The following is an 18,601-nucleotide window of genomic DNA, read 5'->3' on the forward strand; positions in this document are numbered from 1 at the left end:
TCTTGTGTCCTAGAGTCATAGACTACCACAACACTGAATCAGGCCTTGTAGCCCATCTAGTCTGAGGCTAGCCCAACTAACTGCACCCAGACCATCGCCCTCCAAATGTCTCTCAACCGTTGACCTATCCAAACATCTCTTAAATGTTACACTTGAACCAACACTTATCACTTCCGCTTGTCTATCTCTCTGTGGGCTCAGGTCTAGGCAGTTTTGTTGGTGGTATTTTAACCTAATGCACTTGAAAGTTAAAGTTGCCTGCTCAGTTTTTAACTCTCCAGCAGCACTGCACAAAGTTATTGACATTGACATTGGTGTATTATCGTCCTGTGTATTGAGATACAGTGAGAAAATTTTGCTTGCATGCTTTCCAAACAGATCAATTCAAACATAGCAAACACACTGTGGCTGCTTTATGAGATACACCTGTACACCTACTGATCAATGCAACTATCTAATCAGCCCACCATGTGGCAGCAACTCAACGCATAAAGGCATGCAACCATTGCAAGAGGTTAAATTGTTGTTCAGACCAAACATCAGAATAGGAAACAAATGTGTTGTTAGTGACTTTGACCATGGAATGATTGCTGGTGCTGTCAGGGGTGATTTCAGTATCTCAGAAACTGCTGATTTCCTGGGATTTTCACACACAACAGTCTCTAGAGTTTACAGAGAATGGTGCGGTAAACAAAATATATCCAGTGCATGGCAGTTGTGCGCAAAATTGTCTTGTTACTGAGAGAGGGCAGAGGAGAATGGATGGACTGGTTCAAGCTGACAGGACGCCAACAGTAACTCAAGTAACCACACATTACAAAAGTGGAGTGCTGAGGAGCATCTCGAAATGCACTGAACCCTGAAGTGAATGGTAGAAGACCACAAACATACACTCAGTGGCCAGTTTATTCGGCATTAGAGATAAACTATAAAGTGGCCACTTTGTGTAAACGAGGTAGTAAAATAAAAACAAAATGCAGAATATAATGTAGCAATTACAGTAAAACTCCATTGCAGGTAGACAAATAAAATTCAAGGACCACAATAAAGTAGAGTAAAAGATTAAGAATTTACCTTTAGTGTATGAGAAATCAATTTAAAAGTCCAGTAACTGCCAACACAGTACCTGATCCTATTGGTCTCCCAAAGGGTATCAGGGAATCAGAATCAGATTTAACATTACTGGCATATGACATGAAATTCATTGTTCTGCAGCAGCACTACATTGCAATACATAGTAATAAAAGAAAAACTATAAATTACTATAAAAAATTAAAAATGTAGTGCAAAAAGAGAGCTAAAAGAGTGAGGTCGTGTACGTGGGTTTATTGTCCATTGAAGACCAGGTGACAGCCCAAAATTGATGGCCAACAGTGAGCTTCTAACACAAAGGTTAACATGTACCTGGATTGTTTCTCAAGGCCAGAATTTACTGAGTCACAGTGGTTTAGGAATCACGCAGCATAGGAACAGGTCTTTCGGCCGAACTGGTCCACCATGACCAAGATTCCCATCGAAACTAGTCCTTGTTTGGCCCAGGTCCCTGTAAACAGTTCCTATCCTTGTACCTGACAAAGTACCTTATAAATATTGTTAATGTACCTGCCTCTGACTGCATATTCCATATATCAAGCAAAGTTCAAAGTAACTTTTATTATCAACATACATATATGTCACCACATACAACCCTGAGATTCATCTTTCTATGGGCATACTCAGTAAATCCATAGAACACTAACTACAACAGGATCAATGAAAGATCAGACAGACTGCAGAAGACAACAAACTGTGCAAATGCAAATATAAATAAATAGCAATAAATAACAAGAACATGAGATAACAAAATGAAGAGTCCTTAAAGTGAGATCATTGGAAGCAGGAACATCTCAATGGATAGACAAATTGGTGCAGTTATCCCCTTTTGTTCAAGAGCCTGATGATTAAAGGGTAGTAACTGTTCTTGAACCTTGTGGTGCAAGTCCTGAGGCTCTTGTACTTTCTAGCTGATGGCAGCAGTGAGAAAAGAGCATGGCCTGGATATCTCTGATGATGGATACCACCTTTCTACAACAGCATATCATGTAGGTGTGCTCGATGAGTGTAAAGGTTGCCACTCCAACTCCTATTAAGTCTCTTCCCTCTCACCTCAAACATATTAACACCACTCAGAAACTTGAGATTCGTCTGAGTTGGTGATAAAAGTGAGTGATTCAGACAGCACAGGAACAAGCCGTTGACCAACTGGCTCAAGTTCAAGATTATCATCATCTGACTATACATATATCAACCAAGCAAAGTAAAACTACTCTGGACCACAGTGCACCCAGAAAACATATATCACATAGAGCTCATAAAACAGAATATTATCACAAATAAATTAACGAAATATAACACAAAATGCATGTTGGCTAGGCTCAAAGCTGAAAGTAAATTTATTGTCCAGGTATGTCACTATAGACTACCCTGAGATTCATTTTCTTATAGGCATTCACAGTAAGTACACAGAAATACAATGGAATCAATGAAAAACTGCACACAGATAAAAATGGTCAAACAACCAATGATCAAAACATAGAAACATAGAAAGCCAACTGCTCAATACAGGCCCTTCGGCCCACAATGCTGTGCCTCACATGTCCTTACTTTAGAAATTACCAAGGGCTACCCACAGAGGACTGTAATAAGCTCCATGTACCTATCCAGGAGGCTCTAAAAAGACCCTATCGTATCCACCTCCATCACCATCGCTGGCATCTCATTCCATGCACTCACCACTCTCCAAGTTAAAACTTACCCCTGATGTCTCGTCTGTACCTAGTTCCAAGCACCTTAAAACTGAGCCCTCTCGTGTTAGCCATTTCAGCCCTGGGAAAAAGCCTTTGACTATCCACACGATCAATGGTCTCAAAGAAGACCAAATGTGCAGTACCAAAAAACAAATAATTATAATAAATAAATAAGGAATAAATAATATAGTTTTCCATCTAATCTATTCTCATTTGTCCACATTTGACCCATATCTTTCTAATCCTTTCCTATTCATGTATCTGTCCTTTTTAATGTTGTTAAGCATTTCTTGTCTGGCAGCATATTCCATGTACTCACTACCCTCTGGGTGTAAATTTGCCCCTCAGCTTCCTATTAAATCTCTCCCTTCTCAACATAAACCTGGGGCATCTAGTTCTTGATTCTTGAATGCAAGGAAGAAAACTGTGCACATTACTCTGTCTATGTGTCAAATGATTTTTAAAATCTGGCCTATTCTCCTACATTCCAATAAAAATGTTCAAACCAAATCAAGATCTCCAATTGATAAGTCTGGGCATGAAGGGATATGGAGAAATGGATCAGCCTTGATGAAATAGACATTAAGAAAGAGGATGTGCTGGAGCTTTTGAAAAGCATCAAGTTGTATAACTCTCCAGGACCAGGCAAGATATACCCCAGGCTACTGTGGGGAGCAAGAGAAGAGATTGCTGAGCCTCTGGCAATGATCTTTGCATCATCAATGGGGATGGGGGAGGTTCCGGAGGATTGAAGGGTTGCAGATGTTGTTCCGTGATTCAAGGAATGGAGTAGAGGTAGCCCAGGAAATTATAGACCAGTGAATCTTACTTCTGTGGTTGGTAAGTTGATGGAAAAATCCCGAGAGGCAGGATTTCTGAACATTTGGAGAGGCATAATATGATTAGGAATAGTCAGCATGGCTTTGTCAAGGGCAGGTCATGCCTTACGAGCCTGATTGAATTTCTTGAGGATGTGCCTAAATATGTTGATGAAGGTAGAGTAGTAGATGCGGTGTATATGAATTTCAGCAAGGCATTTGATAAGGTACCCCATGCAAAGCTTATTGAGAAAGTAAGGAGGCATGGGATCCAATGGAACATTGCTTTGTGGATCCAGAACTGGCTTGCCCACAGAAGGCAAAGAGTGGTTGTAGACGGGTCATATTCTGCATGGAGATCAGTCCTCAGGGATCTGCTCTGGGACCCCTTCGCTTTGTGATTTTTATAAATGATCTGGATGAGGAAGTGGAGGGAATGTTAGTAAATTTGATGATGACACAAAGCGTGGGTGTGTTGTGGATAGTGTGGAGGGCTGTCAGAGTTTATTGCGGGACATCGATAGGATGCAAAAGTGGGCTGAGAAGTGGCAGATGGAGTTAAACCCAGATAAGTGTGAAGTGGGTCACTTTGGTAGGTTAAATATGATGGCAAAATATAGTATAAATGGTAAGACTCTTGGCAGTGTGGAGGATCAAAGGGATCTTGGGGTCCGAGACCATAGGACACTAAAGACTGCTGCTCAGGTTAACTCTGTGGTTAAGAAGGCATATGGTGCATTGTCCTTCATCGACCATGGGATTGAGTCTATGAGCCGAGAGGTAATGTTGCAGCTATATAGGACTCTAGTCAGACCTCATTTAGAGTGCTGTGCTCAGTTCAGGTCACCTCACTACAGGAAGGATGTGGAAACCATAGAAAGAGTACAAAGGAGATTTACAAGGATGTTTCCTGGATTGGGGGGCATGCCTTATGAGAATAGGTTGAGTGAACTCAGCCTTTTCTCCTTGGAGCGACGGAGGATGAGAGGTGACCTGATAGAGGTGTATAAGATGATGAGAGGCATTGATCATGTGGATAGTCAGAGGCTTTTATCCTGGACTGAAAAGGCTATCACTAGAGGGCACAGTTTTAAGGTGCTTGAAAGTGGGTACAGAAGAGATGTCAGGGGTAAGTTGAGAGTGGTGAGTGCGTGGAATGGGCTGCCAGCAATGGTGGTGGAGGTGGAAACAATAGGGTCTTTTAAGAGACTCTGGGATAGGTACATGGAGCTAAGAAAAATAGAGGGCCATGGTTAACCTCGGTTAATTTCGAAAGTAAGTGCATGTTTGGCACAGTGTTGTGGGCCTAAGAGCTTGCATTGTGCCGTAGGTTTTCTATGTTTCTATGTTTCTAAATTGTGGTGCGGACTCAACGTGTCAAATAGCCTAATTCTGCTCCTATATCTTATGATCTTATGGTCTCATTATTCGTTCCTCGAGCCCCAGAAACATCCCCATAAACCTCTTTTGCATTGCTTCGAGCTTAACATCTTTCCTAAGGGTTTCCAAAACAGAAGAAAGTATCCCAAATGCGGCTTCAACAATGTCTCGCACAGCTGCAACATAACATCCCAGCTTCTGTCTTCATTACCCTGACTGGCAAGAGAAGCTATTTTAGTCTTCAGTGGTGAAGCCTTGTCCAGTGACAGGGCCTCCTGGCAGCAAAGCCGTCAGCGGGAAGCATTAATCTTCCCCAGTCATCTGAAATATACTCAATAGCTAGTCAAACCAGCTGACTAAATCATTCAATATTGCAAACATTAAAAAATATGAAGAAAATAAGAAACTCAGACAGCTGAAATGTCTTGAACTGCTGACTAATTAATTCCCGTCCTTCAGACTTGCTGGGTTCCAACACGCAGATCCATAAGTCATAGGAGCAGAATAAGACCATTTGGCCCATCGAGTCTTCTCCACCATTCCATCATGGCTGATTTATTATGTCTCCTGCCTTGTCCTTATAACTTTTGACACCCTGATGAATCAAAAACCTATTAACCTACGCTTGAAATGTACCCAATGACTTGGCCTCTATAGCCATCTGTGCTAATGAATTCCACAGATTCACCACCCTCTGGCTAAAGAAATCTGCCTTCAACTCTGCTGTAAAGAGATACCATTCTATTGTGAGGCTCTGCCCTCTGGTCCTAGGTTCACTCACTACAGGAAACATCTGCTCCATGTCCACTCTATCAAGGCCATTACGTGATAGGTTTCAATGGGATCTCCAAAGTCCAACAAATACAGGTCCAGAGCCATCAAATGCTTCTCATATGTTAACCCTTTTATTCCCAGGATCATTCTCATAAACTTCCTCTGGACTCTCTCCAATCCCAGCCCATCCTTCATTGGAAAAGGACCCCAAAACTGCACACAATACTCTGAGTGCTATCTGACCAATGCTTTATAAAGTCTCAGCATTGCATCCTTGCTTTTATATTCTAGTCCTCTCGAAATGAACGCTAACATTGCTTTTGCCTTCCTCACCACCAACTCAACATACAAGATTACTTTGAGGGAATCCTGCAAGAGGACACCCAAGTCCCTTTGTACCTCTGATTTCAGAATTTTCTTCCCATTTAGAGAACAGTCTGCACTTTAATTCTTTCTACCAAGGTGCATGACTATACATTTCCCTACATTATATTCCACTGACAACTTCCTTGCCCATTTCCCCAATCTGTCTAAGTCCTTAAAAAGACTGCCTGTTTTCTCAACACCACTCACCTCTCCATATATTGTCCACAAACTTGGCCATGAAGCCATCAACTCTGTCAGAATCAGGTTTAATATCACCGGTATATGTTGTGAAACTTGTAAACCATACAGCAGCAGTACAATGCAATACATGATAAATAACAAAACTGAGTTACATTAAGCGACATTTATTAAATAGTTAGATTAAAATAAGTAGTCCAAAAACAGAAATATAAAAGTAGTGTGGTTGTGTTTATAGGTCCAAAGTTCATTTAGAAATTGGATGGATGAATTCCGTCATCCAAATCATTAACATACAAAGTGAAAAGAAGCGGTCACTATACTGAACCCTGCAGAACATAACTGGTCACCCGCAACCATCCAGGAAAGGTCCCCTTTATTCCTGCACTTTTTTCTCCTGCCAGTCCACCAATCTTCTCTCTATGCTAGTATTGTTCCTGGAATACCATGAGCTTTTATCTTGTTAAGCAGTCTCATGTGTGGCATCTTGTCAAAAGCCTTCTGAAAATCCAAGTAAACAACATCCACTGACTCTCCCTAGTCTATACTGTCTGTTATTTCCTCAATGAATTCTAACAGCATTGTCAGCCAAGATTTTCCCTGAAGGAAACCACGCTGACTTTGGCCCACTTTATCGTGTACTTCCAAATAACCCAGAAACTCATCCTTATTAATGGATTTCAACATCTTACAAACCACTGAAGTCAGGCTAACTCGCCTATAAATTCCTTTCTTCTGCCTCTCTCCATTCTTGACGAGTGAAATGACATTTGCAATTTTCCAGTCCCTCAGAACCATTCCAGAATCCAGTCACTCTTGAAAGGTCATTACGAGTGCCTGCACAATCTCACAAGCTACCCCTTTTGGTGTAGGTTTAATGTACTTGGCAACAAATGATAAAATAGTCTGTAGGTCAGCATGGTTTCCGGAAGGGAAAATCTTCTCTGGAAAAATTTGTTGGAATTCTTTGAAGAAATAACAAGCAGGATAGACAAAGTAGAATCGATGGTTGTTGTGTACTTGTATTTTCAGAAGGCCTTTGACAATGTGCCACATGAGGCTAGTTAAGAGGACAGGAAGAATACTAGCATGGATGAAGCATTAACTGATTGGCGGGAGGACTGGGATATAAAAGCCAGTATGTAATATTGGTGCTATATAAAGTGCTGGTGAGGTGTCACTTGGAATATTGTCAGCAGTTTTGTTTCCCTTATCTAAGAAAGGATGTGCTGATATTGGAGAGGGTTCAAGGGAGGTTTGTGGAAATAATTCCAGGATTGAGAGGTTTGTCATATGAGGAGCGTTTGATGGCTCTGGGCATCTAACTACTGGAATTCAGAAGAATGAGGGGTGACCTCATTGAAATCTATTGAATGTTGAAAGAACTCAATAGAACCGATGGTTCTATGGTGGGGGAGTCTAAGACCAGAGGACACAGCCACAGAATATAGGGGCATCCTTCTAGAATGGAGATGAGGAACAATTTCTTTAGCCAGAAGGTGGTGAATCTGTAGAATTCTTTGCCACAGACAGCTCTGGAGTTCAAGTCAAGACAAAGGGTGATAGATCCTTGATTAGTTAGGGCATGAAGGGTTACGGGGTGAAGGCGGGAGATTTGGACTTAGGGAAAGTGGATCAGCCATGAAGAAATTGCAGAGTAGACACGATGAGCCAAACGGCATAATTCTGCTCCTGTACCTAATGGTCTTATGGTCTCCTTCAGGACCCTGCGGTTTAGTCCATGTGATCCAAGTGACTCATCTACCTTCAGAACTTTCAGCTTCCCAAGCATCTTCTCCTTAGTAATAGAAACTGCACTTACTTCTGCTCCTTGACACTCTCCTATTTCCGGCATACTGCTAGTGTCTTCCACAGTGAGGACTAATGCAAAATATTATTTAGGTTCATCCATCATTTCTCTGTCCAGCAGTCCAATATCCATTCTCACCTCTCTTCTACACATTAAATATCTGAAAAAACAGTTCTGGTATCCTCTTTTATATTAATGGGTAGCTTACGTTCATGTTTCATCTTTTATTTCCTTATTGCTTTTTCAGATTTTTGGTTTTTAAAAGCTTCCCCAATTTCCAACTAATTTTTGCCATATTATATATTGAAAAATAGTCATTCTTTTGAAAAGTATTTTCACTTACAGATTAAAGCAGACATTAATAGAAAATATTTAGGAATAAGAGTTGACACCCTAGCTGACATATTGCAGAATCCTTTGCTCTAAAATGGTCTCATTGAGTCACAGGATCATACAACATGAACACTTTACCCAACTTAGCCATGACAAACAAGATGCCTTCTTCATCTCATCCCATTTGCATCTATATTGCCTATATCCCTTTGAACATTTTCCATCCATGCACCTATGAAAATGTCTTTGAAATGTAATTATACCTGCCTCTACCACTTTATTTGCAGCTATTTCCATATATTTTACATCCTTTGCATGAAAATCCCCAACAAAATCTTTCGCCTTTCCCCTTCAACATACCCTTTAGTTTTATGCTCTCTTGGAAAGACAGTGATAATCCACCGTCTCTATGACCCTTCTCCTGTCTCCAACCCTCCTCGTCTTCTTGGACCCACTCTGCACCAATGACCCTTTCTCCTATCTCCAATCTGCTCCTCTTCTTTGTCAGCCCACTCTGGTTCTCTGCCTGCTCTGCCTGATCTTTTCATCTCTAAATGGTGATGAGACACCTACTGGCTTCACTTCAGCACTCTGCTCTCCTCTTTGAAACTTTCTCCCTCTGAATGGATTGCCCTCCACTCTCTCCACACCGATTCGCAACTCCCCATCAAAACCCGCAGACAAAAGGGATGATGTTGATGGGTGGTGGACTGACCTCTACCTTGCTCACAAATCTCGCACACACTTCATCTTACTGACCACTTGAAAAACACCTCACTAAAGACCATCAGGAAACTGTCTCCAACTCCATCAACTACCTTAACAAATCTGGAGAACTCCCATCCACAACCACCAACCTCATTGTCCCCTTACCCTTCACTGCTCCTTTCTGCCTCCTACCCAAGATCTACAAACCTAATGATGTACCTAATAAGGTGGCTACTGAGAGTATGCATGTGGTCTTCTGCTGCTGTAGTCCATCTGCTTAAAAGAGTCAATGTGTTGTGCATTCAGAGATGCTCTTCTGCACACTACACATGGCTACTTGAGCTACTGTAACCTTCTTGGCAGCTTGAACCCATTTGGTTATTTTCTTCTGATCTCTCTCATTAACAAGGCGTTTTTGCCCACAACACTGCTGCTCACTGGATGTTTCTTGTTTTTTTTTTGCAAACTCCGGAGGTTGTTGAGCACAAAAATAAATCGCAGGAATTCAGCAGTTTCTGAGATACTCAAACAAACCTGACTGCCTCCCACAGTTATTCTGTGGTCAGTCAATTAGATCACATGTCTTCTCCATTCTGATGTTTGGTCTGAAATACAGCTGAAGCTCTTGACCATGTCTGCATGCTTTTATGCATTGAGTTGCTGCCACATGATTGGTATTAGATATCTGCATTGACACACAGGTGTACAGGTGTACCTAATAAACTGGCCACTGAATATATATATATATATATGAAGAAACAGCTCCTTCCCCTGAACAATCCATGCATCCATGAATGCTAACTTGCTATTCCATATTTTGCACTTTGTATTCACACCAGTACAGCACAGTACATGCTCTTCGTAGTTTCTGGAAATGTTATGTCTTTGCTGCCACAAAACAGGTTTTGAGCCATATAAGTCAGTGATAAATCTGGTTCTGACAAACCACAGGCATCCCAACATCAATTCTTCTGGCACACCACTGCTCACAGGCATCGAAATTGAGAAACAACCATCCTACAGCTGCCACTTACCTCCTTCCACCTAGTCACTTTTGTGTCTGCTCTTCTTGGGTTCCATGGATTCTGTACCAGACTGCCACACAGTTTGCAAATGCCCTCCTGAAATTTTTGTTCCTTTGTAAATATCTCTGCCAATAATTATATTAATTTCTTTTATTTTATTATCTCTCTAAAACAACTTATGATGTTGTCATCTGTAATGTGCCCAGGACTTTGCCTTTTTAAGTGAGAATTATTTTACCCTGCTTAAATGTGTAGGCATGTAAAACCCATCTGCAAGACAAACTGCATTTTTTCCTCTATCTTCCTTCTCCTTGGTGCCCTGAAAACCCAAACTAAAATGGAAGGAAGAAGGGAAGATAGAGGGATGAAGGGAGGGAGGAAGGTGAGAGGGGAGAAGAGAAGGAAAGATAGATATTTGAAAAGACAAGAGGAAGAAAACTTGAAGAGTAAAGAGAGAGAAATATGAGAAAGAAAAAGAAGATAAAACAAAAGAAAGAACAGAAAGAGAATGGAAGCAGAAAAGAAAGAAAGAAAGAAAGAAAGAAAGAAAGAAAGAAAGAAAGAAAGAAAGAAAGAAAGAAAGAAAGAAAGAAAGAAAGAAAGAAAGAAGGAAAGAAAGAAAGAAAGAAAGAAAGAAAGAAAGAAAGAAAGAAAGAAAGAAAGAAAGAAAGAAAGAAAGAAAGAAAGAAAGAGAGGGAAGTAAGTAAGAGAAGGCAAAATGTGAATGAAATAAAAAAAAGTGAACAAATTAGAAGAATGTAAGGAAGGAAGGAAGAAATTAAGGGACAGAGAGGCATATTTATACAGTTTTCTTTTTCAGTACATTGGAACCATTCATGGTCTTTATAACCTATGGGGTTCTTTTCAAGTTCTATCAACTTTTTAGCTTGTGTAACATATTATTTTGTGAAAACGTATTCCTGTAAGCACCAATAAGAAATCAATCTATTTTAGTCATGTTGTTTGGGAGTTAAGTATGGGTGAGGAATCTAGGGACAATTCATCTGTTAAGACCATAAGACTATAAAGACTACTCGGCTTATTAAGACAGCTCTGCCATTCCATCATGGCTTATTTATTACTCATCTTATACAGGACTGGTTCTGAAATGGGGAAGGGCACTGCAACTACATACACCTGTGAGCAGGGATGGTGGTGCAGGAGTAACACAGCAGAAAAAGATCTGAAAGGTCTCAGCTTGAAGCATCAACGGTTTAGTCCTTTGAATAGATGCTTCCTGGCCTGCTGAGTTCCTCCATCATTTTATGTTGCCTTGGATTTTCAGCATCAGCAGACTTTCTCTTTTTTGTCACCTTATTACTACTTGCTAATAACTTGCATACTTCACTGAAAACCTGTTTTTTCTTTCAGTTGCAGTTAGAGCTCTAGGGAACTCTTTTCAATACCGTTTATGTGTTCTTAGGCCAGGAAACTTCCTCTTCAGATCCATGGAACTTCCTTATGTCATGTGTGGTAAAGACCTCCCAGAACTAATCATTCATACAGTGAATGTCAAAATGATTGAAGGAGTTAGCTGCAGTGTAAACTTTCAGGCAATTAACTGGTAACAGCAGAAAAGAATTCTTTGTTATATGTATAAGGCTCAGTTAGGCACTTATTGAAATATGCAGAATCCTGAATTAGTCAGCTGGTTAGTTACTAAATAAACAGATTTGGATGACTTGAATTGCCATAAAATGATGTGGATTAAATTTAGCATTTTAGTTTCTCCTGGCAACTGAAAGTCGATCTTGGCAAGCAATTAAAGTTCCCTGACTTCATTTCATCACCATCATCCCCGAGGCTTGACATGGTCATTCTGTCAGAAACCTCAAAGCAGCTGGTCATGGTAGAACTGACAGTTCCTTGGGAAGGCTGGATTCAGAAGGTGTTTGAATGTCAGAAAGCCAAATACCTGGAGCTAGTAGAGCAAAGCCAGAGACAGGGGTGGAGGGCATGATGCAAACCTATAGATGGGCCGCTTGCTGTGTATAACCTACTCTCTTCTTGGCATTATGGGTCGGCAAAGAAAAGGGCCGTCAGGACCATCACTGAGGCTGCTGAGCAAGTCTCCAGACGGCTGTGGCTCAAGAGGTGTGAGCCAGTGCTGCTGGGGCCTGATCATCCCTTGCTGGTAGTGTCTGATGTCGAAAGACCCGAAACAGCCGATGACCCCAGGTCACATCACTGACGATGCATCTCGGCACATCGAAGGACATATCTCAGTATCAAGTCAAGCTGTTGTAGTAGGTTGAGTGCCTTACTGAACGACCGGTGCAGTGGCCCACAGATGCTCAGAGACATGCAGATCTTTGGCATTTGGTGACTTAAATTTGTTAATTTATTACTGACAGCCTGTCGTCAAAACCTCTCTCCTTCACTGCCATCATTTGGGACGATGGTTCCTCACCACCTGGCATATGTCAGTTGAGATACAGACTGCACAGCCAGATTTCAGGCCCTCCGATTCAAAAGAATGAGCATGAAGGTCCCGTAGAGGATAGAGAAACAGCACAGGAGCAGGCCATCTGGCCTACAGTGTTGTGCCAGACCAATTAAATTAATATTCAAACAGTCAACTAAACTAATCTCTTCTACCTGCACAATGTCCATTTCCTTCCATTTCCCTCACGTATAAAAATATCTCTGAAAAATCTCCAATGTATCTGTCTCTACCACCACCACAGGCACCATGGTAGTTGGATCTTTAAAGTCAAGCATCTAAGAGCATCTGTTTTGTTTAAAAAATGAGCCTCAGTTCAGGACACAGTCAAAACTACTGAATTAACATTATAACTCATTTAGTTTATTCAGTTTTCCATATGAAGGAGATAGACTGTCCTTTGTCTAGGCTGTAATCACTTTTGACCCACTGTGTTCAAGTCTTAGCTGCCTTGTTCAAGAACAATATGAACAGTAAGAGGCAGTGATGGGGAACTTATCTGATATGCACGTCAACCGTTTATTCCTCTCCATAGACGCTGCCTGACCTGTTGAGTTCCTTCAGCATTTTGAATGTGTTGCTCTATATTTCCAGCATCTGCAGAATCTCTTGGGTTTTTGATCTTAATTTATAATTTTATTTAAAACACTTCATATTCATAATTATGACATGATCAGTTATTTTAAATAATTAGTTTACTAATACGTATTTGGAGAAACTTCCATGTTGACATATGACCTTCATCACAAGACCATGTGGTCAACCCTAAAATGACCACTCATATTTTGAAGGGAACCAGAATGGGCAATAATAAAGCATTGCTTAGCAATGTCACTACACTGTGAGTGAATAGGTTCTGGATGGTGTCAGTTACTAACTCATCAACCAGGACTTTCATTGTCACATGTTCCAACAGTGTTTCCCTGTGAAATTGTATCAGCCTGACGGAAAGAGGAAGAATACATTTGGCACACTGGCTTTCGTCAGTCAGGGTATAACAACTGGGGTTATGTTGCAGCTGCCCTTCATCAGTCAGGGTATAACAACTGGGGGTTGTGTTATAGTCGGCCTTTGTCGGGGTATAACAACTGGGGGGTTGTTATGTTGTAGTCGACCTTTGTCGGGGTATAACAACTGGGGGTTGTGTTGTAGTCGGCCTTTGTCGGGGTATAACAACTGGGGGGTTGTTATGTTGTAGTCGACCTTTGTCGGGGTATAACAACTGGGGGGTTGTTATGTTGTAGTCGGCCTTTGTCAGTTAGGGGGTTATGTTGCAGTTGTACAAGATGCTGGCAAGAATACACATCGAGTATTGCATATAGCTTTGGTCACTCTGCAATAGGAAGGATATCATTAAACTGGAAAGGATGCGGCAGATTTACAAATATGTTGCAGGAATTCTCAGGACTGAATTACGGGGGAGATAGAACAAGCTCAGTCTTTAATCACTGAAGCTTAGGAGACTGAAAGGAGTTGCTGTAGAGGTGTATAAAATCATGAGGGGTATAAATGGAACATAGAATAGTATAGCAGAATACTGCCCATGATTCTATGTTGACCTATATAAATCTACTACTTGATCAATGTAATCCCTCCCTCCTACACAGCTCATAACCTTACATTTTTCTTACATTTGTAACTGTCTAAGAGTATCTTAAGATTTCTTATTGTATCAACCTGTACTACCACAGTCTATTAAAAAAAAACATACCTTTGACATGTCCCCTAAACTTTCTTGTGTTCACCATTGAAGGATGTCCTCTGGTATCAGCCATAGCTGTAGTAGGACAAAGGTGCTAGTTGTCCATTCAGCCTACACCTCTATGAAGTTCAAAGTAAATTTATTATCAAAGTACATATACGTCACCATACACAACCCTGAGATTCATTTTCTTGAGGGCATACTAAATGAATCCACGATAGAATAATAACCATAACAGAATCAATGTAAGACCGCCATTCTTCTTCTCTGCAAAGAGAAAAGCCCTTTCCTCACCCTTTCCTCATAAGACATGCTCTCTAATCCTGACACCTGAGAGGGTAAATATATCCAACATTTTTCCCAGGGTTGGGGGATCAAGAACTAAAAGGTATAGGTTGAAACTGAGATAGGAGAGATTTAATAGAAACTTGAATGAAGGGTCTTGGCTCGAAGTGTCAACTGTGTTTTCCATCTCCATAGATGCTGCCTTGTCTACGGAGTTCTCCCAGCATTTTGTGTGTGTTGCTTTGGATTTCCAGCATCTGCAGATTTTCTTGTACAGTACTTGAAAGACAATGTTAGTAGACAGAGAGAGTGGTACTTATGTGGAATAAACTGCTGCAAGAAGTGGTTGAGGCAGGTACAATAACAACTTTTAATAAACAGACAGATCTACAGATAGGAAATTTTTAGGTCAGTAAATTGAACTGGCTTGGATGGTCAACTTGGTTTGCATAGACCTCAAAGCTCATTTCTTTGCTGCATGGTTCTATGAAGGTGCTAAGGTGAAGTATCTGGAATTTGTTGAAGATGCAATGTGAGCAGCTATGGGTGTCCAGATATTGGCTGAAATCTGGTTTTCTTACCTCAGTTCTTCCCTGACTTCCATTTCAACCGCTCACAGATGTGTCCTCTACTTTATTTTCCAGGAGGGGAGGCCGTGTGATGGTGTTGCTCAATGGGACCTTATCAATCGACTCCATCACTGAGAATGATGCAGGGAACTACCTCTGCATTGCCCGCAACAAGCTCGGGGATGACCTGATGTCGGTGAAGATTGACGTGTCCATGAAGCCGGCACTGATTGAACACAACCAGTCCATCCACAAGCATGTGTCATATGGGGGAGATCTCCAAGTGGACTGTAAGGCTTCTGGGGCCCCCAAACCCGAGATCTCCTGGAGTTTGCCGGATGGGACCATGATCAACAATGTCCTGCAGGCTGATGACAGTGGTAGGCGGACTCGTAGGTATGTCGTGTTTGGCAACGGGACCCTCTACTATAATAAAGTGGGGATGGCGGAAGAGGGGGATTACACGTGTTATGCACAAAATACTCTTGGCAAGGATGAGATGAAAGTTCACGTGACTGTAGTGCCTGCACCGCCTCAGATTAAGAAGTCCTATAAGCCCCTCCGCAAGGCAAGGTTTGGCGAAGCTGCAATGTTTGACTGCCAGGCAATAGGAAAACCACTGCCAAAGATATTATGGATGTTGCCAACGAACGAAATCATCTCGTTCTCCAAGAACAGATACCAACTACATTCCAATGGCTCCCTGCTCATCAGAAACGTCCGGCTGTCCGATGCTGGGAAGTACTTGTGTATTGCCCGCAACCCCGGTGGTGACGATACTGAACTCATGCATCTCAGTGTGGTCCTAACCCCACCAGTCATCAACGGTTTCCACGGGAACAGGACCGTCGTTAAGGACATTGCGGTGAGGCACTCGAGGAAGCAGATACACTGCAAGGCAGAGGGCTTTCCCCTGCCCCAGGTCACTTGGATCATGCCGGGCAACATTCTGCTGAGTGCTCCTTACTACGGCAGCAGAATTGTCGTCCACTTCAATGGCACCTTGGAAATCCGCAACGTCCGGGCCTCAGACGAAGACCAGTTCACTTGCTTGGCTCGCAATGAAGCGGGCGAGGCCGCATTGGTGGTCCACCTGGACGTCACCCAGATGCTCAGGAGGCCCATGTTCAAGAATCCATTTAACAGGAAGGTCATCGCCAGCACGGAATCCACCGCCGTCCTCAACTGCTCAGCAGATGGCTACCCACCTCCGGAGATTATCTGGATCCTACCCAACGGGACGAGATTCACCAGTAGACACAAGGCTGCCCGCTTCCAGGTGGGGAGCAATGGCACCTTCTTTATTCACAGTCCCACTGCGGCAGACGCGGGCAAATACCGCTGTGCAGCCAGGAATGAGATCGGATACATAGAGAAACTCATTGTCTTTGAGGTTGCCCAGAAACCCACCATCCACACTCAGCCACCAGGATTAATACGAAGCATAAGCGGAGATGCCTTAAGTCTCAATTGTTCTGCAAGTGGGAGTCCAGTACCAACTATTGCATGGACTACACCAAGCGGTCTTGTCCTTAATAGGCCACAGATCAATGCAAAATATATCCTGTTTGAAAATGGGACTTTGACTATTAGGGAGATAAGCACACATGACCGGGGTAATTATATGTGCAAAGCCCGTAATAACGCTGGTGTCTCCTCCTTGGTTACACCTGTCCTGGTCATGGCCTACGCACCTCGGATAACCAACGGTCCCCCCACATCCATCCATCCGAGGGTTGGATCACCCATTCAACTCAACTGCATGGCGATTGGAATTCCCAAGCCCGAAATAGTCTGGGAGTTACCCAATCACATGGTGCTTTCAACGTTCGGTAAGGTGCGCCCCACTGGGAGGGAGTACCTGCATCCACAAGGAACATTAGTGATCCATAGGGTGTCCATTACCGATTCAGGGACTTACAAATGTACAGCCAGAAGTCGTCTCGGCATTGACTCCAGAGTAACGTTCATTCAGGTCGTCTGAAGCGACTGCTCTTCATAAAATGAAGTCTTCCTCCCAGATATTCTTATATTCATTTTTGAATAATGTTTACAGACATTAATATTAACCAGTGCCAAACACACAAACCAATGGACTGGCTCTTTTCAGCCATGGAAGGAATATTTTATTTTCTTATTTTCAAAAAATCTGATTACGTAGGGCGTAATTTCAAACAAACACCACCTGTGACCAGTTTCAGAACAAACAGAATGAAGAGTAATATCAGATGACGATCCACCCAAAAAGGTGCTGTTCCTCTGTGTAGAGTTTGGGTCACCACGGTAGTAAAGTGGTTAGCTGAACGCTATTACAGCTCGCGGCATCAGTGTTCAGAGTTCGGATCTGACACTGCCTGTGAGAAGTTCCTACATCCTTCCCGTGAGTGCCTTTGGTTCCATCTGGGTGCTCCATTTGCTTCCGTGTTCCGAAGGTTAGTTAGTTATTGTAAATCATCCTATGATTAGGCCAGGGTTAAATAGATGGGTTGCTGAACGGCGAGGTTCATTGGGCTGGAACCACCTGTTCCAAACTGTATCTCTAAACAATTATCTCATCAAGACTGCACGGAGAGGCAACTTGTCATATTATCTATCGTCATGAAAACTTTTCTGAAAAATTGGCAGAGCTGCAGGACTAATGGAAGGGAACCTTGAATTACTTTCTCATTCCATTGATGTTACAATCTGTCACAAATAAAAAACAGATTTCTAAATTGTAGAGAATGGTGAAATCACAGACTAGACTCCATTATACGATAATTTATTCTTTGCTTCTTTAACATTTGATGACGTTCTTTCAACATTGTAAAAGATATTGCAATCAAACAGCAGAAATCAACATCATTAGAAATTGAGAAATATTTAGATATACCTTTCATCTTTTACGTGCAAGTCAAAAGAATTCCCAACATGACCACCCATTGCATTACTTACAGCTTTTATTTCTGCATTACACTTGCAATCATTTAACATGTAACAGTATGAATCCAGGTGTAACTAAAAGTCAGGTGTAATATAATTGATCTTTACTTTGGAAAACTCTATAATAAAAGATTTTTATTAAATTGGTGATGAAATATTATCCTGTGTTGTGACTAAATGCATTGCATATCCTGCATTGATTGGGACTATTGTTGATGTAAGACCATAAGAGCACAGACATTCTTCTATTTTGAGATGAAAGACACGTGGATGAGGGTCATTAAATTGTGGGCACCCAGTGCCTTGCAACACTTGCACGTTTGTGACACAAATGACACACTTTGCTGTATGTTTCAATGTTTCAATATTCATGTTCAAAGTTTTTTATTAAGTTGGTGATGAGATATTATCTTGTGTGGAACTTTTACCCAGTGAGAATGTATCCATGGAGTTAAAGAACATGGTCTTTACCTTAAAATATT

At 41.7% G+C, this 18,601-nt stretch overlaps 1 protein-coding gene across 1 annotated transcript in view; it reads left to right on the plus strand.

Annotated features, from left to right (window-relative positions):
• Positions 1 to 18,250, plus strand: part of igsf10 (immunoglobulin superfamily, member 10) — a 39,753-nt gene extending 21,503 nt beyond the window's left edge. Inside the window, exon 8 of the mRNA XM_059992720.1 lies at positions 15,273 to 18,250. Within this exon, the coding sequence (XP_059848703.1) occupies positions 15,273 to 17,181 (1,909 nt within the window). The 3' untranslated portion in view covers positions 17,182 to 18,250. The remainder of the gene's footprint in view (positions 1 to 15,272) is intronic.
• The last annotated feature ends 351 nt before the right edge of the window (positions 18,251 to 18,601 follow it).

This window comes from Hypanus sabinus, chromosome 2 (genome assembly GCF_030144855.1).
Source record: "Hypanus sabinus isolate sHypSab1 chromosome 2, sHypSab1.hap1, whole genome shotgun sequence".
NCBI lineage: Eukaryota > Metazoa > Chordata > Chondrichthyes > Myliobatiformes > Dasyatidae > Hypanus > Hypanus sabinus.